The sequence below is a fragment of the Hylobates moloch genome, unplaced genomic scaffold, assembly GCF_009828535.3.
Source record: "Hylobates moloch isolate HMO894 unplaced genomic scaffold, HMol_V3 SCAFFOLD_21, whole genome shotgun sequence".
NCBI lineage: Eukaryota > Metazoa > Chordata > Mammalia > Primates > Hylobatidae > Hylobates > Hylobates moloch.
The window spans coordinates 34,622,692-34,638,783 of NW_026652296.1; the positions used below are offsets into that span (position 1 = coordinate 34,622,692).

General features: G+C 43.5%; 1 protein-coding gene across 2 annotated transcripts; it reads right to left on the bottom strand.

Annotated features, from left to right (window-relative positions):
* Positions 1 to 2,027: 2,027 nt before the first annotated feature.
* TMEM230 (transmembrane protein 230) lies at positions 2,028 to 15,002 on the bottom strand. Of its 2 annotated transcripts, none has more exons than XM_032142681.2 (4): positions 14,870 to 15,002; positions 11,259 to 11,372; positions 7,975 to 8,097; positions 2,028 to 3,127 (listed from the first exon to the last, which is right to left on the bottom strand). In XM_032142681.2, exons 2-4 carry the CDS (start codon positions 11,355 to 11,357, stop codon positions 2,987 to 2,989), a joined length of 363 nt encoding a protein of 120 aa, XP_031998572.1. In that variant the 5' UTR covers positions 11,358 to 11,372; positions 14,870 to 15,002; the 3' UTR covers positions 2,028 to 2,986. The 2 variants fall into 2 exon arrangements, with proteins under 2 accessions (XP_031998572.1, XP_031998573.1); XM_032142682.2 differs by having other exon boundaries at positions 14,641 to 14,996.
* Between the last annotated feature and the right edge of the window lie 1,090 nt (positions 15,003 to 16,092).

A 16,092-nucleotide genomic window follows, 5' to 3' on the forward strand; every position in this document is an offset into this window, starting at 1 on the left:
GTCAGGCTGATCTTGAACTCCTGACCTCAAGTGATCCACCCACCTCGGCCTCCCAAAGTGCTGGGATTACAGGCATGAGCTACCGTGCCAGGCCCAGGCTTTACCTAGCTTTAATCCCAAATATCTCACCTACTTCCTAAGAATCTTATCTAACTCAGGATTTTTTTTTTTTTTTTTTTTTTTGAGATGGAGTTTCACTCTTGTTGCCCAGGCTGGAGTGCAATGGCGTGATCTCGGCTCACCGCAACCTTAGCCTGCCGGGTTCAAGCAGTTCTCCTGCCTTAGCCTCCCAAGCAGCTGGGATTACAGGCATGTGTCACCACACCCAACTAATTTTGTATTTTTAGTAGAGATGGGGTTTCTCCATGTTGGTCAGGCTGGTCCAACTCCCAAACTCAGGTGATCCACCCGCCTCGGGCTCCCAAAGTGCTGGGATTACAGGCATGAGCCACCGTGCCCGGCTAACTCAGGATTTTTCTAAGTATTAAAATGAGATATGTAATCAAAGTATTTGGCAGAATATCTGGCAAAGGGTCGAGAAATGTTCAACATTATTATGGAGGTTTAGATCTTTTCTCCCATCCGAGTAGTAACTAGGCCTGACCCAGCTTAGCTTCCAAGATCAGATGAGATCGGGAGCATTCAGGGTAGTATGGCCGTAGAGGTTTAGGTCTTTTCTATAAAACACCAAATAACACAACTATGGTCAAAGCACAGAAGTTGCAGGGAGTCTGATTTTGGCTTCGTAAATGATACTTCTGTAACAATGCCAGCTGGAATGAGATTACAAGTGTGAATGTTCAAATAGAGCAGCAAAGGCCATTCCTCAGGGGACTCTGGAGAGGAGATTCCTACCTCAGGTAGAAGTTGGCTGGTTTCTGCTCTGATCCTATGACTACTAAATGCATAGTATGAAAAACTACACTTGTAATGTGCATTAACAAGAATATGACTGATCTCCATGGATATGGAAAGATATACAAAATAGAATCAGTGGGGGGAAAAAAATTATAGAACCATACAATGGGAGCCCAAGTTTTAAAAACCAGATATGTATTTATGTGCTTAGAGCATTTCAGGAAGGGTATATTAAGAAATTTATTTGGAAAACCTTGAGAGGTAAGCTGGAGTGAATGTACAGTTTCCACTCCATGTCCGAATGTTTACTTTTCACTTTATACCCTTTTATTTTTTTTGACCAGCAGCATCAACTTTTTAAAAAAGGACCGAATAGGCCAGGCTCAGTAGCTCATGCCTATAACCCCAACACTTTGGGAGGCAAAGGTGGGAAGATCACTTGAGCCCAGGAATTCAAGGCTGCAGTGAGCCATGACTGTGCCACTGCACTCCAGCCTTGACAGTAGAGCAAGACTCTGTCTCAAAATAAATAAATAAATAAACAAATAAATAAATAAATAATAAATAAATAAAAAAAAACCCAAATCATTTGGTTTGGCCAAAACCTTCTGATCTGAGCTTTGCTTGGCAACCACTCCCCAAGATGAAGCTTTATATATCACCTCACATATTCATTGTCAAGGCTCAGGAACTCTAGACTACTGGACTCCCCAGTCAACATTCCTATTACCAAAAGCACCTAATCTTGGAGGCTGCTTCAGGTCACCCTCTCCTTGTCCCTCATTTCCTGAGTCTTTTTTTTTCCCTCCTACGACACTCACTCTACTGGTGATCTCAAACAGCCCTCTGGCTTTTAAGATACTGTCCAAATACTGACTCCCAAATTTCTATTTCCATCCAAGACCCACTCTTAAACTCTAGACACACACATGCATCGCAACTGCCTCCACAACAGCTCCACTTGGATACTGAGTAGACATCTAAAACTTGCTCTTCCCACAGCCTTCCAACTTAGCTGATGGCATGTCCAGGCTTCCAGTTGCCCAAGTCCATAACCTCAGAGTTAGGGAAAGTCGAGTGTGACCCACAATGCCAGCTACCTAGAAACTAAGGTAGATCTAGGTACTGGGATTAAAGATATCATAAAATCATCAAAATGTTTTCTGAAATGTTTAAAGATAACTCATTTTAATTCTAGGATTTGGATTTCAACATTTTAATTTCTTTGGAATATAAGTCACTTTTTGCAAGCTAAAAAATAGAATCAAACTAAGGTGATCTAGTCCTCTAGGCATCCAGGCTGATCCTTGGAATCATGAGCAGAATGATGACATACTACAAGGTGCTAGCAATAGGGCTATAAACTCTAAATAATAACCACTTATCTACATGTCTCATTAGGAAACAGCCAAGAGTCCAGCCATTAAAGGAATAATCTGCAAAACATCTTGATTTACAAGGGACAAAATGATCCAAATTATATGCTGTCCAACCTACTGGTGAACTGGATCAGAATGGGCCAAGGGCTGTTAAACAGATAGTGTTTACATTTTGAAAACTTGCTCTGCAGGATAAAAAAATTCCTGGTTGCTGTCAATAAGAAAGCAAGTAAAAAAAATATTACAGATGAACTCACTGATCTTTGATTTTACTAAGGTCTTCCACTGGAACATGAAGGTAGGGATAAGTGTAGAGGATAATATACTCAGATATTTTTAAAATAAATTACTTAATAATAAGAAATTAGCCATACTACATTCTTCCATTTCCTAAAAGAACAAATTGGCAATGAAGACTATTTAAAAGAAATGCTCAACTCTACAGAGGGTGGTGGCAGGCAACACTTTTCCATTACAGAACAACCTCTATTCTTCCATGATACATATTCCTGTGGAAAAACTTGTCAGGAGCTCTTGCCAAGGCCAAGGGATGAAAAACAGGGCATGTCCTAATTATCTAACTGTAGGTTCAGTTAACATCTTTGGGAAGGACCCATAAAATCTGGTCATTATTTTCTTAAACATCTGCAAGCTGCAGAATTCCTTAGTCCTTAGCTACAGTTTCTGCTAGATATCTTAAAGCTGGGACAGTTCCACTGTGACTCTTCTCCTCAGCTATGAGGTGGGTGCTAGTCATCAAAGTCAGGAATGTCATCATAGGAGTAACCACGGTAGCCTTTGGATGCGTAGTAAGCGATGCGCAGGTGGTAAAATCCCGGTAGGAACACCAGAATGCCAATGATCAGGACTGGAACGGCCCGGTCTGCCCCCTGGTGGCAGAAGGAGGCAAACACATTAGTACCATTAAGAGTTACACATTTTAAAATAAAACGTCACAGACCTAATTCTTAGATCAGTATTTTATACTCTTCAGTACATTTTCTTTGAGTTGTATACTACCAAGGGAAAAGGTTTCCTCCTGATTATAAATTGAAGAAAAACTACAAAGTACTAACAATTATAAAGAAAAAAATGACCCATTCTCATCCAGATATTTTGGCTTTTCCTTTTTTAAAAGTTCTTTAGTTGTGAACACACCATACTGTGTCCTGTGGCCAATAGTATTAAAACCTCTTCATATATTTAAACTGTAAGGATGTGTAACATTCCACTGAAATGGACATACTACAGTTTACTTAACTGCCCCACATACAGCTGCTGGATACTTTGGTTGTTTTTCACCTTTTGTAATTGTACAGATACCACTACAATAAACTCTGTTTTTCTCAGCCTTCAGGTTTTCTTTTCTTTCTCTCTCTTTTTTTTTTTTTTTTTGAGGTAAGAGTCCTGCTCTGTTGCTCAGGCTGGAGTACAGTGACGTGATTACAGCTCACTGCAACCTCGACTTCCCAGGCTCAAGTGGTCCTCCCACCTCAGCCTCCAAGTAGCTGGGGTTAAAGGTGTGAGTCACCATACCCGGCTAATTTTGTATGTTTGTTTGTTTGGTAGAGATGAGGTCTTGCTATGTTGCCCAGGCTGGTCTCGAACTCTGGGGCTCAAGCAATCCTCCTGCCTCAGCCTCTCAAAATGCTAGAATTATAGGCTTGAGCCACTGCACCTGGCTGGCTGTGTTCCCTGTTGTGTGTTAATTATAGTCAGAATTGGTTCAAGACAACTTAGACACTGTGTATGTGGGGACAGCCCATAAGAAAGAACCACCAACTACTTTAGGATTTTTTTTTTTTTGAGATAGAGTCTCGCTCTGTTGCCCAGGCTGGAGTGCAGTGGCACGATCTCGGCTCACCGCAAGCTCCATCTCCTGGGTTCACGCCATTCTCCTGCCTCAGCCTCCCTAGTAGCTGGGACTACAGGCACCCACCACGATGCCTGGCTAATTTTTTGTATTTTTAGTAGAGACAGTGTTTCACCGTGTTAGCCAGGATGGTCTCGATCTTCTGACCAAGTGATCCACCCGCCTCGGCCTCCCAAAGTGCTGGGATTACAGGCGTGAGCCACTGTGCCCGGCCACTACTTTAGGTTTCTAAGGTTTCATAGTGAAGCTCAACAGGAACTCCAACCAAACCTAATGTAAGAAGGAACTGACTTATGAGGCACAGTGACCCCACACATATAACAGAATTGCTATTTCTCTCCAAATACTGATGGTATGTCCATGGCACTGCACAGTTACAATGACAGCATGCTGCTCCAGCTACAGCCCTTTACCAATCAGGACTCCTGTATGCCACGCCTCAGCCATGTTGTTCCAAACTATGACAGGGCAAACTGTCTAATATCTCAGAGGCCAAGTTTGCCTACCTGCCACCACCTCCCTTACAGGAACTATGGAAGTTTGCTGTTGCTCAAAGGAAAAAAAAACATGTTTTGCCAACAGAGAACAAAATGTAAAAGAAAATCTTTTTGTTTTTTCTGCTGGAATCTGCTGTACCAGACATGAATATAAAAACAAAGATTGAACCATGAAAAAAATCTAAAACCTGAATAGACAAACAAAGAGTAATGAGATTGAGGCCATAATAAAAAGTCTCCTAGCAAAGAGAAGCCTGGGACTCAATGGTTTCGCTGCTGAATTATACCAGTTAAAGAATTAATACTTGGCTGGGCATGGCGGCTCACTCCTGTAATCCCAGCACTTTGGGAGGCCAAGGCAGGCAGATTGCTTGAGCTCAGGATTTCAAGACCAGCCTGGTCAACATGGTAAAACCCTATCTTGACAAAAAATACAAAAATTAGACGGGCATGGTGGTATACGCCTGTGGTCCCAGTTGCTAGCGAGGCTGAGGTGGCAAGATCACTTAAGGTGAGCTGAGATCGCACCATTGCACTACGCCTGGGTGACAGAATGAGACCCTGTCTCAAAATAAATAAATAAATAAATACTAATCCTACTGAAACTATTCTGAAACAGACATGGAGAGAATACTTCCAAACTCATTCTATTAGGCCAGTTTTACCCTGATACCAAAACTAGGCAAAGACACATCAAAAAAAGAAAAATAGGGCAATATCCTGATGAACATTGATGCAAAAATCCTCAATAAGGAGGATAATACTAGCAAACCGAATTCAACAACACATTAAAAAGATCATTGATCGGGACCAAGTGGGATTTATCCCAGAGAGGCAAAAAAAAAAAAAGAACATACACTGGGGAAAGAACCAGTCTTTTCAATACATGGTATTAGGAAAACTGGATATCCATATGCCAAAGAATGAAATTAGACCCCTCAAATCTCTTGTCATATACAAAAATCAAATGAAAATGGATTAAACACTTAAATGTAAGACCTAAAACTATGAAATTACTATAAGAAAACATGGGGGAAACTCTTCAAGATGCTGGACTGGGCAAAGATTTCTTGAGTAATGCCCCCAAAAGCACAGGCAACCAAAGCAAAAACAGATAAATGAGATCACATCGGGTTAAAAAGCTTCTGTAAAGCAAAGGAAACAATCAACAAAGTGAAGAGACAACCCACAGAATGGGAAAAAATATATGCAAAGTATCCATCTGACAAGGAATTAATAACCAGAATATATAAGGAGCTCAAACTCTGTAGGAAAAAAATCTAATAATCCAATCAAAAATGGGCATTTCTCAAAAGAAGACATACAAATGGCAAATAGGTATGAAAGGCGCTTAACATCATTGATCAAAGAAATGCAAATCAAGACTACAGTGAGATACCATCTCATCTTAGTTTAAAAAATATAGACACGAGGTCTCACTATGTTGCCCAGGCTGGTCTCGAACTCCTGGGCTCAAGTGATCCTCCTGTCTCGGCCTCCAAAAATGCTGGGACTACAGGCATGAGCCACTGCACCCAGCCAAAATGGCTTTTATCCAAAAAAACAGGCAGTAACAAATGCTAGCGAGGATGTGGAGAAAAGGGAACCCGCGTACGATGTTGATGGGAATGTAAATTAGTATAGCCACTATGAAGAACAGTATGAAATAGAACTACCATATGATCCAGCAATCTCACAGCTAGGTATATACCCAAAAGAAAGGAAATCAGTCTGTCAAAGAGATATCTGCACTTCCATATTTAAGACAGCACTATTCACAACAGCCAAGATCTGGAAGCAACCAAAGTGTTCTTCAACAGACAAGTGAATAAAGAAAATGTGGTACATATATACAATGGAGTACTATTCAGCCACAAAAAAAAAACAAGATCCTGTCACTTCCAACAACATGGATGAAACTGGAGGATGTTAAGTGAAATAAGCCAGGTACAGAAAGACACACTTTCCATGTTCTCACTCATTTGTGGGAACTAAAAATTAAAACAATTGAACTCATGGATATTGTAGAATGATGGTTACCAAAGGCTGGGAAAGGTGGGGGGAAATGGGGATGGTTAATGGGTACAAAAATATAGTTACATAGAATGAATAAGCTCTAGTATTTGATAGCACAAAGTGACTAGAGAATAATTTATTGTACATTTAAAAATATAATAACTAAGGCTGGATGTCGTGGCTCACGCCTGTAATCCCAGCACTTTAGGAGGTCCAGGCGGGCAGACCGCTTGAGGTCAGGAGTTCGTGACCAGCCTGGCCAACATGGCAAAAACCCATCTCTACTAAAAATACAAAAATAAGCCAGGCGTGCTGGCTTGCCACCGTAGTCCCAGCTACTCAGGAGGCTGAGGCAGGAGAATCACTTGAACCCAGGAGCCAGAGGTTGCAGTGAGCTGAGATCGTGCCACTGCACTCCAGCCTGGATGACAGAACAAGACTCTGTCTCCAAAATATATATATATATACAACAACAACAAAACAACAAAATATATATATATATATATAAACTAAAAGTAGGCCAGGTGCAGTGGTTCATGCCTGTAATCCCAACACTTTGGGAGGTCAGCCTGGTCAACATGGTGAAACCCCATCTCTACTAAAAATACCAACATGAGCCGGGTGCAGTGGCGCACATCTGTAATTCCAGCTACTCGGGAGGCTGAGGCACAAGAATAGCATGAACCTGGGAGGCGGAGGTTGCAGTTAGCCGACATTATGCCACTGCACTCCAGCCTGACTGTCTCAAAATAAATAAATAAATAAAAGTATAATTGGAACGTAACACAAATGATGAATGCTTGAGGTGATGGATACCCCATTTTGCCTGACATGATTATTATGAATGCATGGCTGCATCGAAATATCTCATGTATCCCCTAAGTATATACACCTACTATGTACCCGTAAAAATTGGAAAAAAAATTGAAAAAAAAATTGGCCAGGTACAATGGTTCACACCTGCAATCCCAGCACTTTGGAAGGCTGAGGCAGGCAGACTGCTTGAGTTCAGGAGTTAGAGATCAGCCTGGGAAACACAGTGAAACCCTGTCTCTACACAAAATAAAACAAACAAAAATAAATAAAAAATAAAATTATCTGGGTGTGGTGGCACACACATGTAGTCCCAGCTACTCGGGAGCCTGAGGTGGGAGGATCGCTTGAGTCCAGGGAGGTAAAGGTTGTGCCACTGCACTCTAACTTAGATGACAGAGCAAGACCCTGTCTCAAAAAAAAAAAAAAAAAAGACCACTGGGACACACACACACACACACACACACACACACACACTAGGGCCTTGGCTAACATTTAAAAAATCTCACAGCTTATTCCCACATGCCGGTCAGCTTACCCCTTTGCTGATGTAGCCTGACAGCAGGAGGGAGCCTATAATAATGAGAAAGGCGCCAATCAGAAACAGCACAGTGGCAAGTGCGATGGCCTTATAAGGGATCTTAGGAGGGGTTTTCTTAAACTAGAAGAGAAACAGAGATGAAAAAGACAATGAAGAACATTATGCAAATACCTGGGTTCAAACATTTAATTATTTTTAATTTTAAGTTTTTGTTTGTTTTGAGATGGAGTTTTGTTCTTGTTGCCCAGGCTGGAGAGCAATGGTGCGATCTCGGCTCACTGCAACCTCTGCCTCCTGGATTCAAGTGATTCTCCTGTCTCAGCCTCCTGAGTAGCTAGGATTACAGGTGCCCGCCACTACACCCAGCTAATTTTTTTGGTATTTTTAGTAGAGACAGGGTTTCACCTTGTTGACCTGGCTGGTCTCGAATTCCTGACCTCAGGTGATCTGCCCGCCTTGGCCTCCCAAAGTGCTGGGATTACAGGCGTGAGCCACCATGCCCAGCCTAATTTTTATGATTTTCGAGACAGTCTTGCTCTATCACCCAAGCTGGAGTGCAGTGGTGCAATTATAGCTCATTGCAGCCTCGAACTCCTGGGCTCAAGCAATTCTCTTGCCTCATCCTCTCAAGTAACTGGGACTACAAGTATATGCCACCATGCCCAGCTAATTTTTAAATTTTTCTGTAGAAATGAGGTCTCACTATGTTGCCCAGGGTGGTCTCCAACTCCTGGGCTCAAGGGAATCGTCCACCTCTGCCTCCCAAAGTGCTGGGATTACAGGTATGAGCCATCAAGCCCAGCCTCAAACACTTTAAAACAGGGAGGAGAGCTCACACCTGTAATCCCAGCAACGTGGGAGGCTGAGGCAGGCGGATCACTTGAGCTCAGGAGTTTGAGACCAGCCTGAACAACATGGTGAAACCTCGTCTCTACAAAAAATACAAAAATTAGCTGGGCGTGGTGGCATGCGCCTGCAGTCCCAGCTACTTGGGAGGCTGAGGTGGGAGGATGGCTTGAGCCCAGGAGGTGAAGACTGCAGTGAGATGAGATTGCACCACTGCACTCCAGCCTGGGTGACAGAGCCAGAGCCTGTTTCAAATACAATAACAACAAAAACGGGAGGGTAATTAAGAACCAAACGTATGTGTCTTAAGTATGTCCTACCACCCAGTGCAGCTCTGAGAAATAAAAGGGACTGGCAAGAGATGAAGCTCTAGATATTGCTCTCACAGTTACTCAAAGGAATCTCAGAGGAATGTCATTCATTCTAGTTCGAATCTCATTCCATAAATCATTCATTGTATCATAAGAAACTTTTTTTTTAAACAAAAACAGAAATGACTTTATGGTCATTCATTTGTTAGACATATATTTATTAACTGCCTGGCACATACATGGCTGTACTAACTTATGAGGATTTAAGAGATCCTGTCTCTACAAAAAATTTAAAAATTAGCTGGGTGTGGTGGCACATGCCTGTGGTCCCAGCTATTCAGGAGGCTGAGGTGAGAAGACTGCTTGAGTCCAGAAGGTCAAGGTTACAGTGAGCCTTGATTGTGCCACTGTACCCAAGCCTGGGCAAAAGAGCAAGACCCTGTCTCAAATAAAAAAAAAAAAAAAAAAAAAAAGGCCGGGCGCAGTGGCTCACGCCTGTAATTCCAGTGCTTTGGGAGGCCGAAGTGGGTGAATCACTGGAGGTTAAGAGTTCGAGACCGGGCCGGGCGCGGTGGCTCACGCTTGTAATCCCAGCACTTTGGGAGGCCGAGGCGGGCGGATCACGAGGTCAGGAAATCGAGACCACTGTGAAACCCCGTCTCTACTAAAAATACAAAAAAATTAGCCGGGCGTGGTGGCGGGCGCCTGTAGTCCCAGCTACTCGGAGAGGCTGAGGCAGGAGAATGGCGTGAACCCGGGAGGCGGAGCTTGCAGTGAGCCGAGATTGCGCCACTGCACTCCAGCCTGGGTGCCCGGGTGACACAGCGAGACTCTGTCTCAAAAAAAAAAAAACCAGCCTGGCCAAAATGGCGAAACCCCATCTATACTAAAACTACGAAAACTGGCCAGGCATGGTGGTGCACGCCTGTAGTCCCCCAGGTACTAGGGAGGCCAAGAGGCTGGGCACGGTGGCTCACGCCTATAATCCCAGCACTTTGGGAGGCCGAGGCAAGAAGATCACCTGAGGTCAGGAGTTCGAGACCAACCTGACCAACATGGAGAAACACTGTCTCTGCTAAAAATACAAAATCAGCTGGGCATGGTGGCATATGCCTGTAATCCCAGCTACTTGGGAGGCTGAGGCAGGAGAATCGCTTGAACCTGGGAGGGGGAGGTTGCAGTGAGCCAAGATTGCGCCATTGCACTTCAGCCTGGGCAACAAGAGTAAAACTCCATCTCAAAAAAAAGAAAAAAAAAAAAAAGGAAAAGAAGGCAATTTCAGCTTATTCCAGAGGATTAGTTGTTTGTTCCACACAGCAAGTAAACCTGCCTTATGAACAAATTCAATTCAAGGTTAAAATTCAGAGACAAATTTTCTAAGGTTTGGCTCATGGTTGTATCTGACCTAAGTGGCTGGAAGCTTCCCAGATCTTTCCAGATCTATTTTTATCTCTCTTTCAAATGTGGGTCCAAAGACTAATTTATTTATTTATAAAGGATGGGTTCCTGCTACTTCCTCGTTGGCCCTAGTTCCACCTAGAATATTCTATTGTAAGGGGAAGTGCGCAAAAGGAGATGCTATAGTATTGACTAGTTTATAAATGGTTAGGGTAGGATACAAACTTAATAAATACTGTGTTTTACTTACTATTTATCACAAAGAATACCTTTAATAAATTGGATCTCATGACATCAGGAAAGAAGGAAGATTCCCACAATCTGCTGGCTTTAGTAATAAGTTTCTCTCTTAAAAGCTGAACTGGCTTTGACTAAAGTGTAAATAAACAGTGATAAAAAAAATTCCACTTAACAAAAATTTTAAAGTTCCTTAAAAAAAAAAAAAACTCCACTTAACAAAACACAATCTGATTAGTTTCTGAATAAAGTAAATAAAACCTGTAACTTCTAAATTCTTAGAAATGGACAATACTGGAATTGGTTTGAAACTACCCTGCCATGGCCCTCTTCTGCAATTACGGCTGAAAGGGTCTCAGAGCTGAGTTTTCTTCTTGTTGCTCCCTCTAATCCCCAGGGACAGTTAGCAGAATCTCCATCTGGAAGGTCTTCCTGCTAACTCAACAGAAACACAGCCAGCCAGTCTCGTCAGTTCTCTTCTGCATTTACCTGAAGGTCAATGTAGCCATCGTCTGTGCTGGAGAGCCTTGAATATTTCACTTTACTACTGGGGATTCCAGTAGCCAGGTTGGTACGGGACGGCATCATAACACGCTGACACAGCTACAGTTTAAAAACAAAAAACCCGTTATTGTCTGTAGGTGACAATGGTGCATTATAGCCAATGAGTTCAGGATTATTAGATGCTGTGCATTGGAGTTCTGGGCTGCCATGTCAGACTAGCAATGGGCAATTTACACTTTGCTGCTAAATTTTCATTGTGTCACAGGCATATGCATATGGAAAACCAGATATGCCTCTGACACAGTGAAAAGATTCTATATATTAAATATCTAGTCTCGTCTGTCCTTGTAGAATGACAGTGAAGACACTCACCAAGAATCACATTCCAGTTTATTTTGCCACCAAGATTCCCCGACTTTTAATTTTTCCAAAGTCACATAGAGACTAGGTAGAATAATGGGGACTTAAATCTAGGTCCACTTGACACCACAGCATTGCCTGTCCCCTGCTCCTGCTTTTAAGAAAAAGCAAGAGGAGCATATACTCAAATGATTCTCTTGTTGGACAGGGAGGGAGAAGAGGACAGGGAATGGAATACACTCACATCAGCATTTTGCCTTATTTCCCCTCGATAGAGATCAACCTTTTAATGCAAAAGGTCTGTAAAGTTTCTTGTAGTAAATTTGTGTTTTTTTGTTGTTGTTTGCTTTTTTTGGAGACAGTATCTTGCTTTGTCACCCAGGCTGGAGTGCAGTGGGTTGATCTCAGCTCACTACAACCACCGCCTCCCAGGTTCAAGCGATTCTCCTGCCTCAGCCTCCCGAGTAGTTGGGATTAAAGGCATACACCACCATGCCTAGTTAATTTTTGTATTTTTTAAGTAACGACTGGGTTTCACCATGGTGTCTGGGCTGGTCTCGAACTCCGTTTTTGTTTTTTTTTTTTCTTTGTGGTAGTCTCACTTTGTTGTCCAGGCTGGAGTGCAGTGGCACGATCTCCATTCACTGCTGCCTCCACCTCCTGGGTTCAAGCAATCCTCCTGCCTCAGCTTCCTGAGTAGCTTGGATTACAGGCGTGTGCCACCACGCCTGGCTAATTTTTGTATTTTTAGTACAGGTGGGGTTTTACCATGTTGGCCAGGCTGGTCTCGAACTTCTGACCTAAAGTGATCTGCCCAACTCAGCTTTCCAAAGAGCTGGGCCACTGTGCCGGGCCCCTTGTAAATTTGGATATGGGCCTGGCTATACTAGTGCCTCCAGAAGCACCTACCTCTCTGTCCCATCCCAAGCACTGAAAGTAGTGATTTCATTTTCCTAATTATTTCTGTACCAACCTTAGGAAATGGAATATGGTACAATATCCTACGATAAATTTTAAATAAAGAGAGAAAAAAATGGAGTAACAACCTGGTTTCTTGTTCAAAATATTCAAAGCAGACAGCGGTAATGAAATCATGGCTATTATGTCACTAGTTTAAGAGACAGTGGATAAGTTTGAAAAATCATAACATTTAAATTAAGACAATCTGTATTAATAGGCCGGGCGTGGGAGCTCACGCCTGTAATCCCAGAACTTTGGGAGGCTGAGGTGGGCCGGTTACCTGAGGTCAGGAATTCGAGACCAGCTTGGCCAACATGGTGAAACCCCGTTTCTACTAAAAATACAAAAATTAGCCGGGCGCAGTGGCACACACCTGTAATCCCAGCTATTCGGAAGGCTGAGGCATGAGAATCACTTGAGCCTGGGAGACGGAGGTTGCAGTGAGCCGAGAATGCACCACTGCACTCCAGCCTGGGTGACAGAATGAGACTTTGAGTCAAAAAAAAAAAAAAAAAAAAAAAAATTTTTTTAATTTGTCCACTTTTCCTCCACAAAGTAACAAAGCTATATGATCAAAATGGGTAAATATATTTTAGTTAGGGTTTTTAAATTCTAAATTCAAAAACGTATCTTTAAAAAAGAGAAAAGTGGCCAGGCGCAGTGGCTCAAACCTGTAATCCTAGCACTTTGGGAGGCCAAGGCAGATGGATCACGAGGTCAGGAGTTCGAGACCAGCCTGGCCAATATGGTGAAACCCCATCTCTGCTAGAAATACAAAAATTAGCGCGGCATGGTGGTGGGTGCCTGTAGTCCCAGCTACTTGGGAGGCTGAGGCAGAAGAATCGCTTGAAGCCGGGAGGCAGAGGGTGCAGTGAGCTGAGATCGTGCCACTGGACTCCAGCCTGGGCGACAGAACGAGACTCTGTCTAAAAAAATTAAAAACAAGAAAATTAAGTATTTCAATAAGGGCAAAAGAGCAACATAAAAAAAGGACTAGTTTTTCTCTGGGATGGCATTTTGAAAATTCATCATTATCATCATCACAATAATGGTGGTTAGTACTTACCTAGCCTTTGTTAGATGCCAGCTATTCTAAGTACTTTGTACATATCTAATTCCAAAAAATAACAAATTGTTTTTCTTTTTTTTTTTTTTGGTGTTTTCTTTTTTTTGAGACGGAGTCTCAGAGTCTCGCTCTATCACCCAGGCTGGAGTGCAGTGACCCGATCTTGGCTCACTGCAACCTCCACCTCCAGGGTTCAAACGATTCTCCTGCCTCAGCCTCCCAAGTGGCTGGGACTACAGGCGCCTGCTACCACGCCCGGCTAATTTTTCTATTTTTAGTAGAGACAGACTTCATCATATTGGCCAGGCTGGTCTCAAACTCCTGACCTTTTGATCCGTCCGCCTCGGCCTCCCAAAGTGCTGGGATTACAGTCGTGAGCCAGCGCGCCCAGTCTAACAAACTGTTTTAAGTGGCTTGCAGTCAATGTAAAGTAACTAGCAAAATTAAAAACTGGTGCTAAATATTAATGTCCCTTTTTATTGATTACATCCTGGTCTAGAAATCAAGTATTTAAAAATTAGCATAATGTTAATCTCTATACTTTTCAAAAAAGACTGGATCAAACTGCGCCAAATACTAGGTTTTTAGTGCTGTGATCCCAGTTGCGTTTAATTATATAAAACAAAGTTCGAACTACCAGTGTGTGTGGTTTTTGAGGGAATTTAACCACATCTAACTTGCAGTTAGACTTTTTTTTTTAAAGTACGTCACCGACATTAACTATTCATACATCCGCGTCAAAACAATACATCGCAGGGGCGTGAGGGAGAGGGGAGACGAACGTTTACTCTTGGCAAAGAGTATTTTAAAAGAGGGGAAAAATAAAAACGAACATTTTCAAAGTATCAGTCTTCGTTCCCAACAGACTTCTTACCAGCTCACCGCTACCCCCAAACTCCCTCAGCACCTGAATGTTACGAGAGTTCTAAAAGCATCATAAAACCTTTGGCACAGTGCCTGGCATTACGCGCCTTTACATACGTTATTCTCCTGCCCGTCTTCAGACTTGTCAGGGAGAGAATAAGAACCGACGCGAATTTAGACGTAAAACAAACAAAACGGGCTTCTGGAAAGAGGCCAACTGTGCCAGGGAGGACGAACGCCCCACACGGATGACTCGGAGCTTGATTTCGGCGGGGAGCGCGGTCTCGGACACGCCCAGAGCCCGAGAAGACGGTTCTGTCCCCGCCCCGCCGCACACACGCCTTACCGGAGCGCCGCGCCAGGCCGCCCGCACACCCAGAGCTCGTCCACGGTTGGCAGCGCCCGAGGTTGCATGGCACGGTCCGCTTAACTGCCACTCAGCCCGCCCCAGCCGGGATCAGTGCGCCGGAAGTGGCGTGCCGGAAACAGTCGCGTCGGAACTTGCGTCTCCGGAAGCGTTTGTCTCCTCACCCAGCTTCCCTGGCTAGCCCATACCGAGTGTCACCTGCAGGAGGCACCGGGACTCCGGGGCTGCACGGCCCGAATGCTGCTTCGTGGGTTTTCTTTAAGCAGCCGCGACCTGTGCCCGCCGCCGGCTACCTCCGCTGTGGTGGGCGAACACCTAGGGTCCTCGCCTACCTTGGTCACAGTCAGGCCCAGGGCAAGCCGGCTACGTGGTTTCTCCCCTTCTCAGTACAGGGGCCAGGCTAGAGACCGCCGTGGCTTCCCAGGGAGGCAGAAGCCGAGTCCGTCGCAGCTTCAGGACCAGCAGTCAGAGCGGCCAGATATCCGCTGCAAGGCGCCAGCCTTTCACGGGCGCGCGCCGTCAACACCCCACTACCACACTTCCCTTGAATAGCACACTTGTCTGTGCTGTCAACACCCCACTATACTTCCTTTGAATAGCTCCACAAACTTGTACTTATCTTTAGGCCTTGCCCAGGTAAAAGGCCTGCCCACAAAGGACATTTTGCGGCAAATGAAGCTTTTTAAAAAGTTAGGTTTATTAAGGTATATACACAAGTACAAATAGATGAGCTCTGAAAATACATACGGTCCTAGAACCATCACCAATCTAGATGGAAGTATATCCATCACCCCAAAGTTCCATCAGGCTCTTTTGCAGCCTATTTCCTTCTCCACTCACAGGCACACTGTATGTAGGAAAATGAACTTACTACTGGACATGGTTAATGCTCATGTCCAGTAACTAGAACTCAGTCCAAGTAATTTAAGAAAGAAATCATGTAGTCTACCAAACACAAAAATGCACTGGAAAAAAGGATTATGATAAAGCAATTTTTAAAAATGTTTTCTCTAAAGCCAAATTGAGCAGCAGGGGTTGTATACCTACTTTAGTGATACCAACGTTAGTAAGTTCTGATAACCTACTACTATTAAACCAGCCAATAATTTTTTTTTTTTTTGAGATGGAGTCTCACTGTTGACCAGGCTGGAGTGCAGTGGCATGATCTCGGCTCACTGCAACCTCCACCTCCTGGGTTTAAG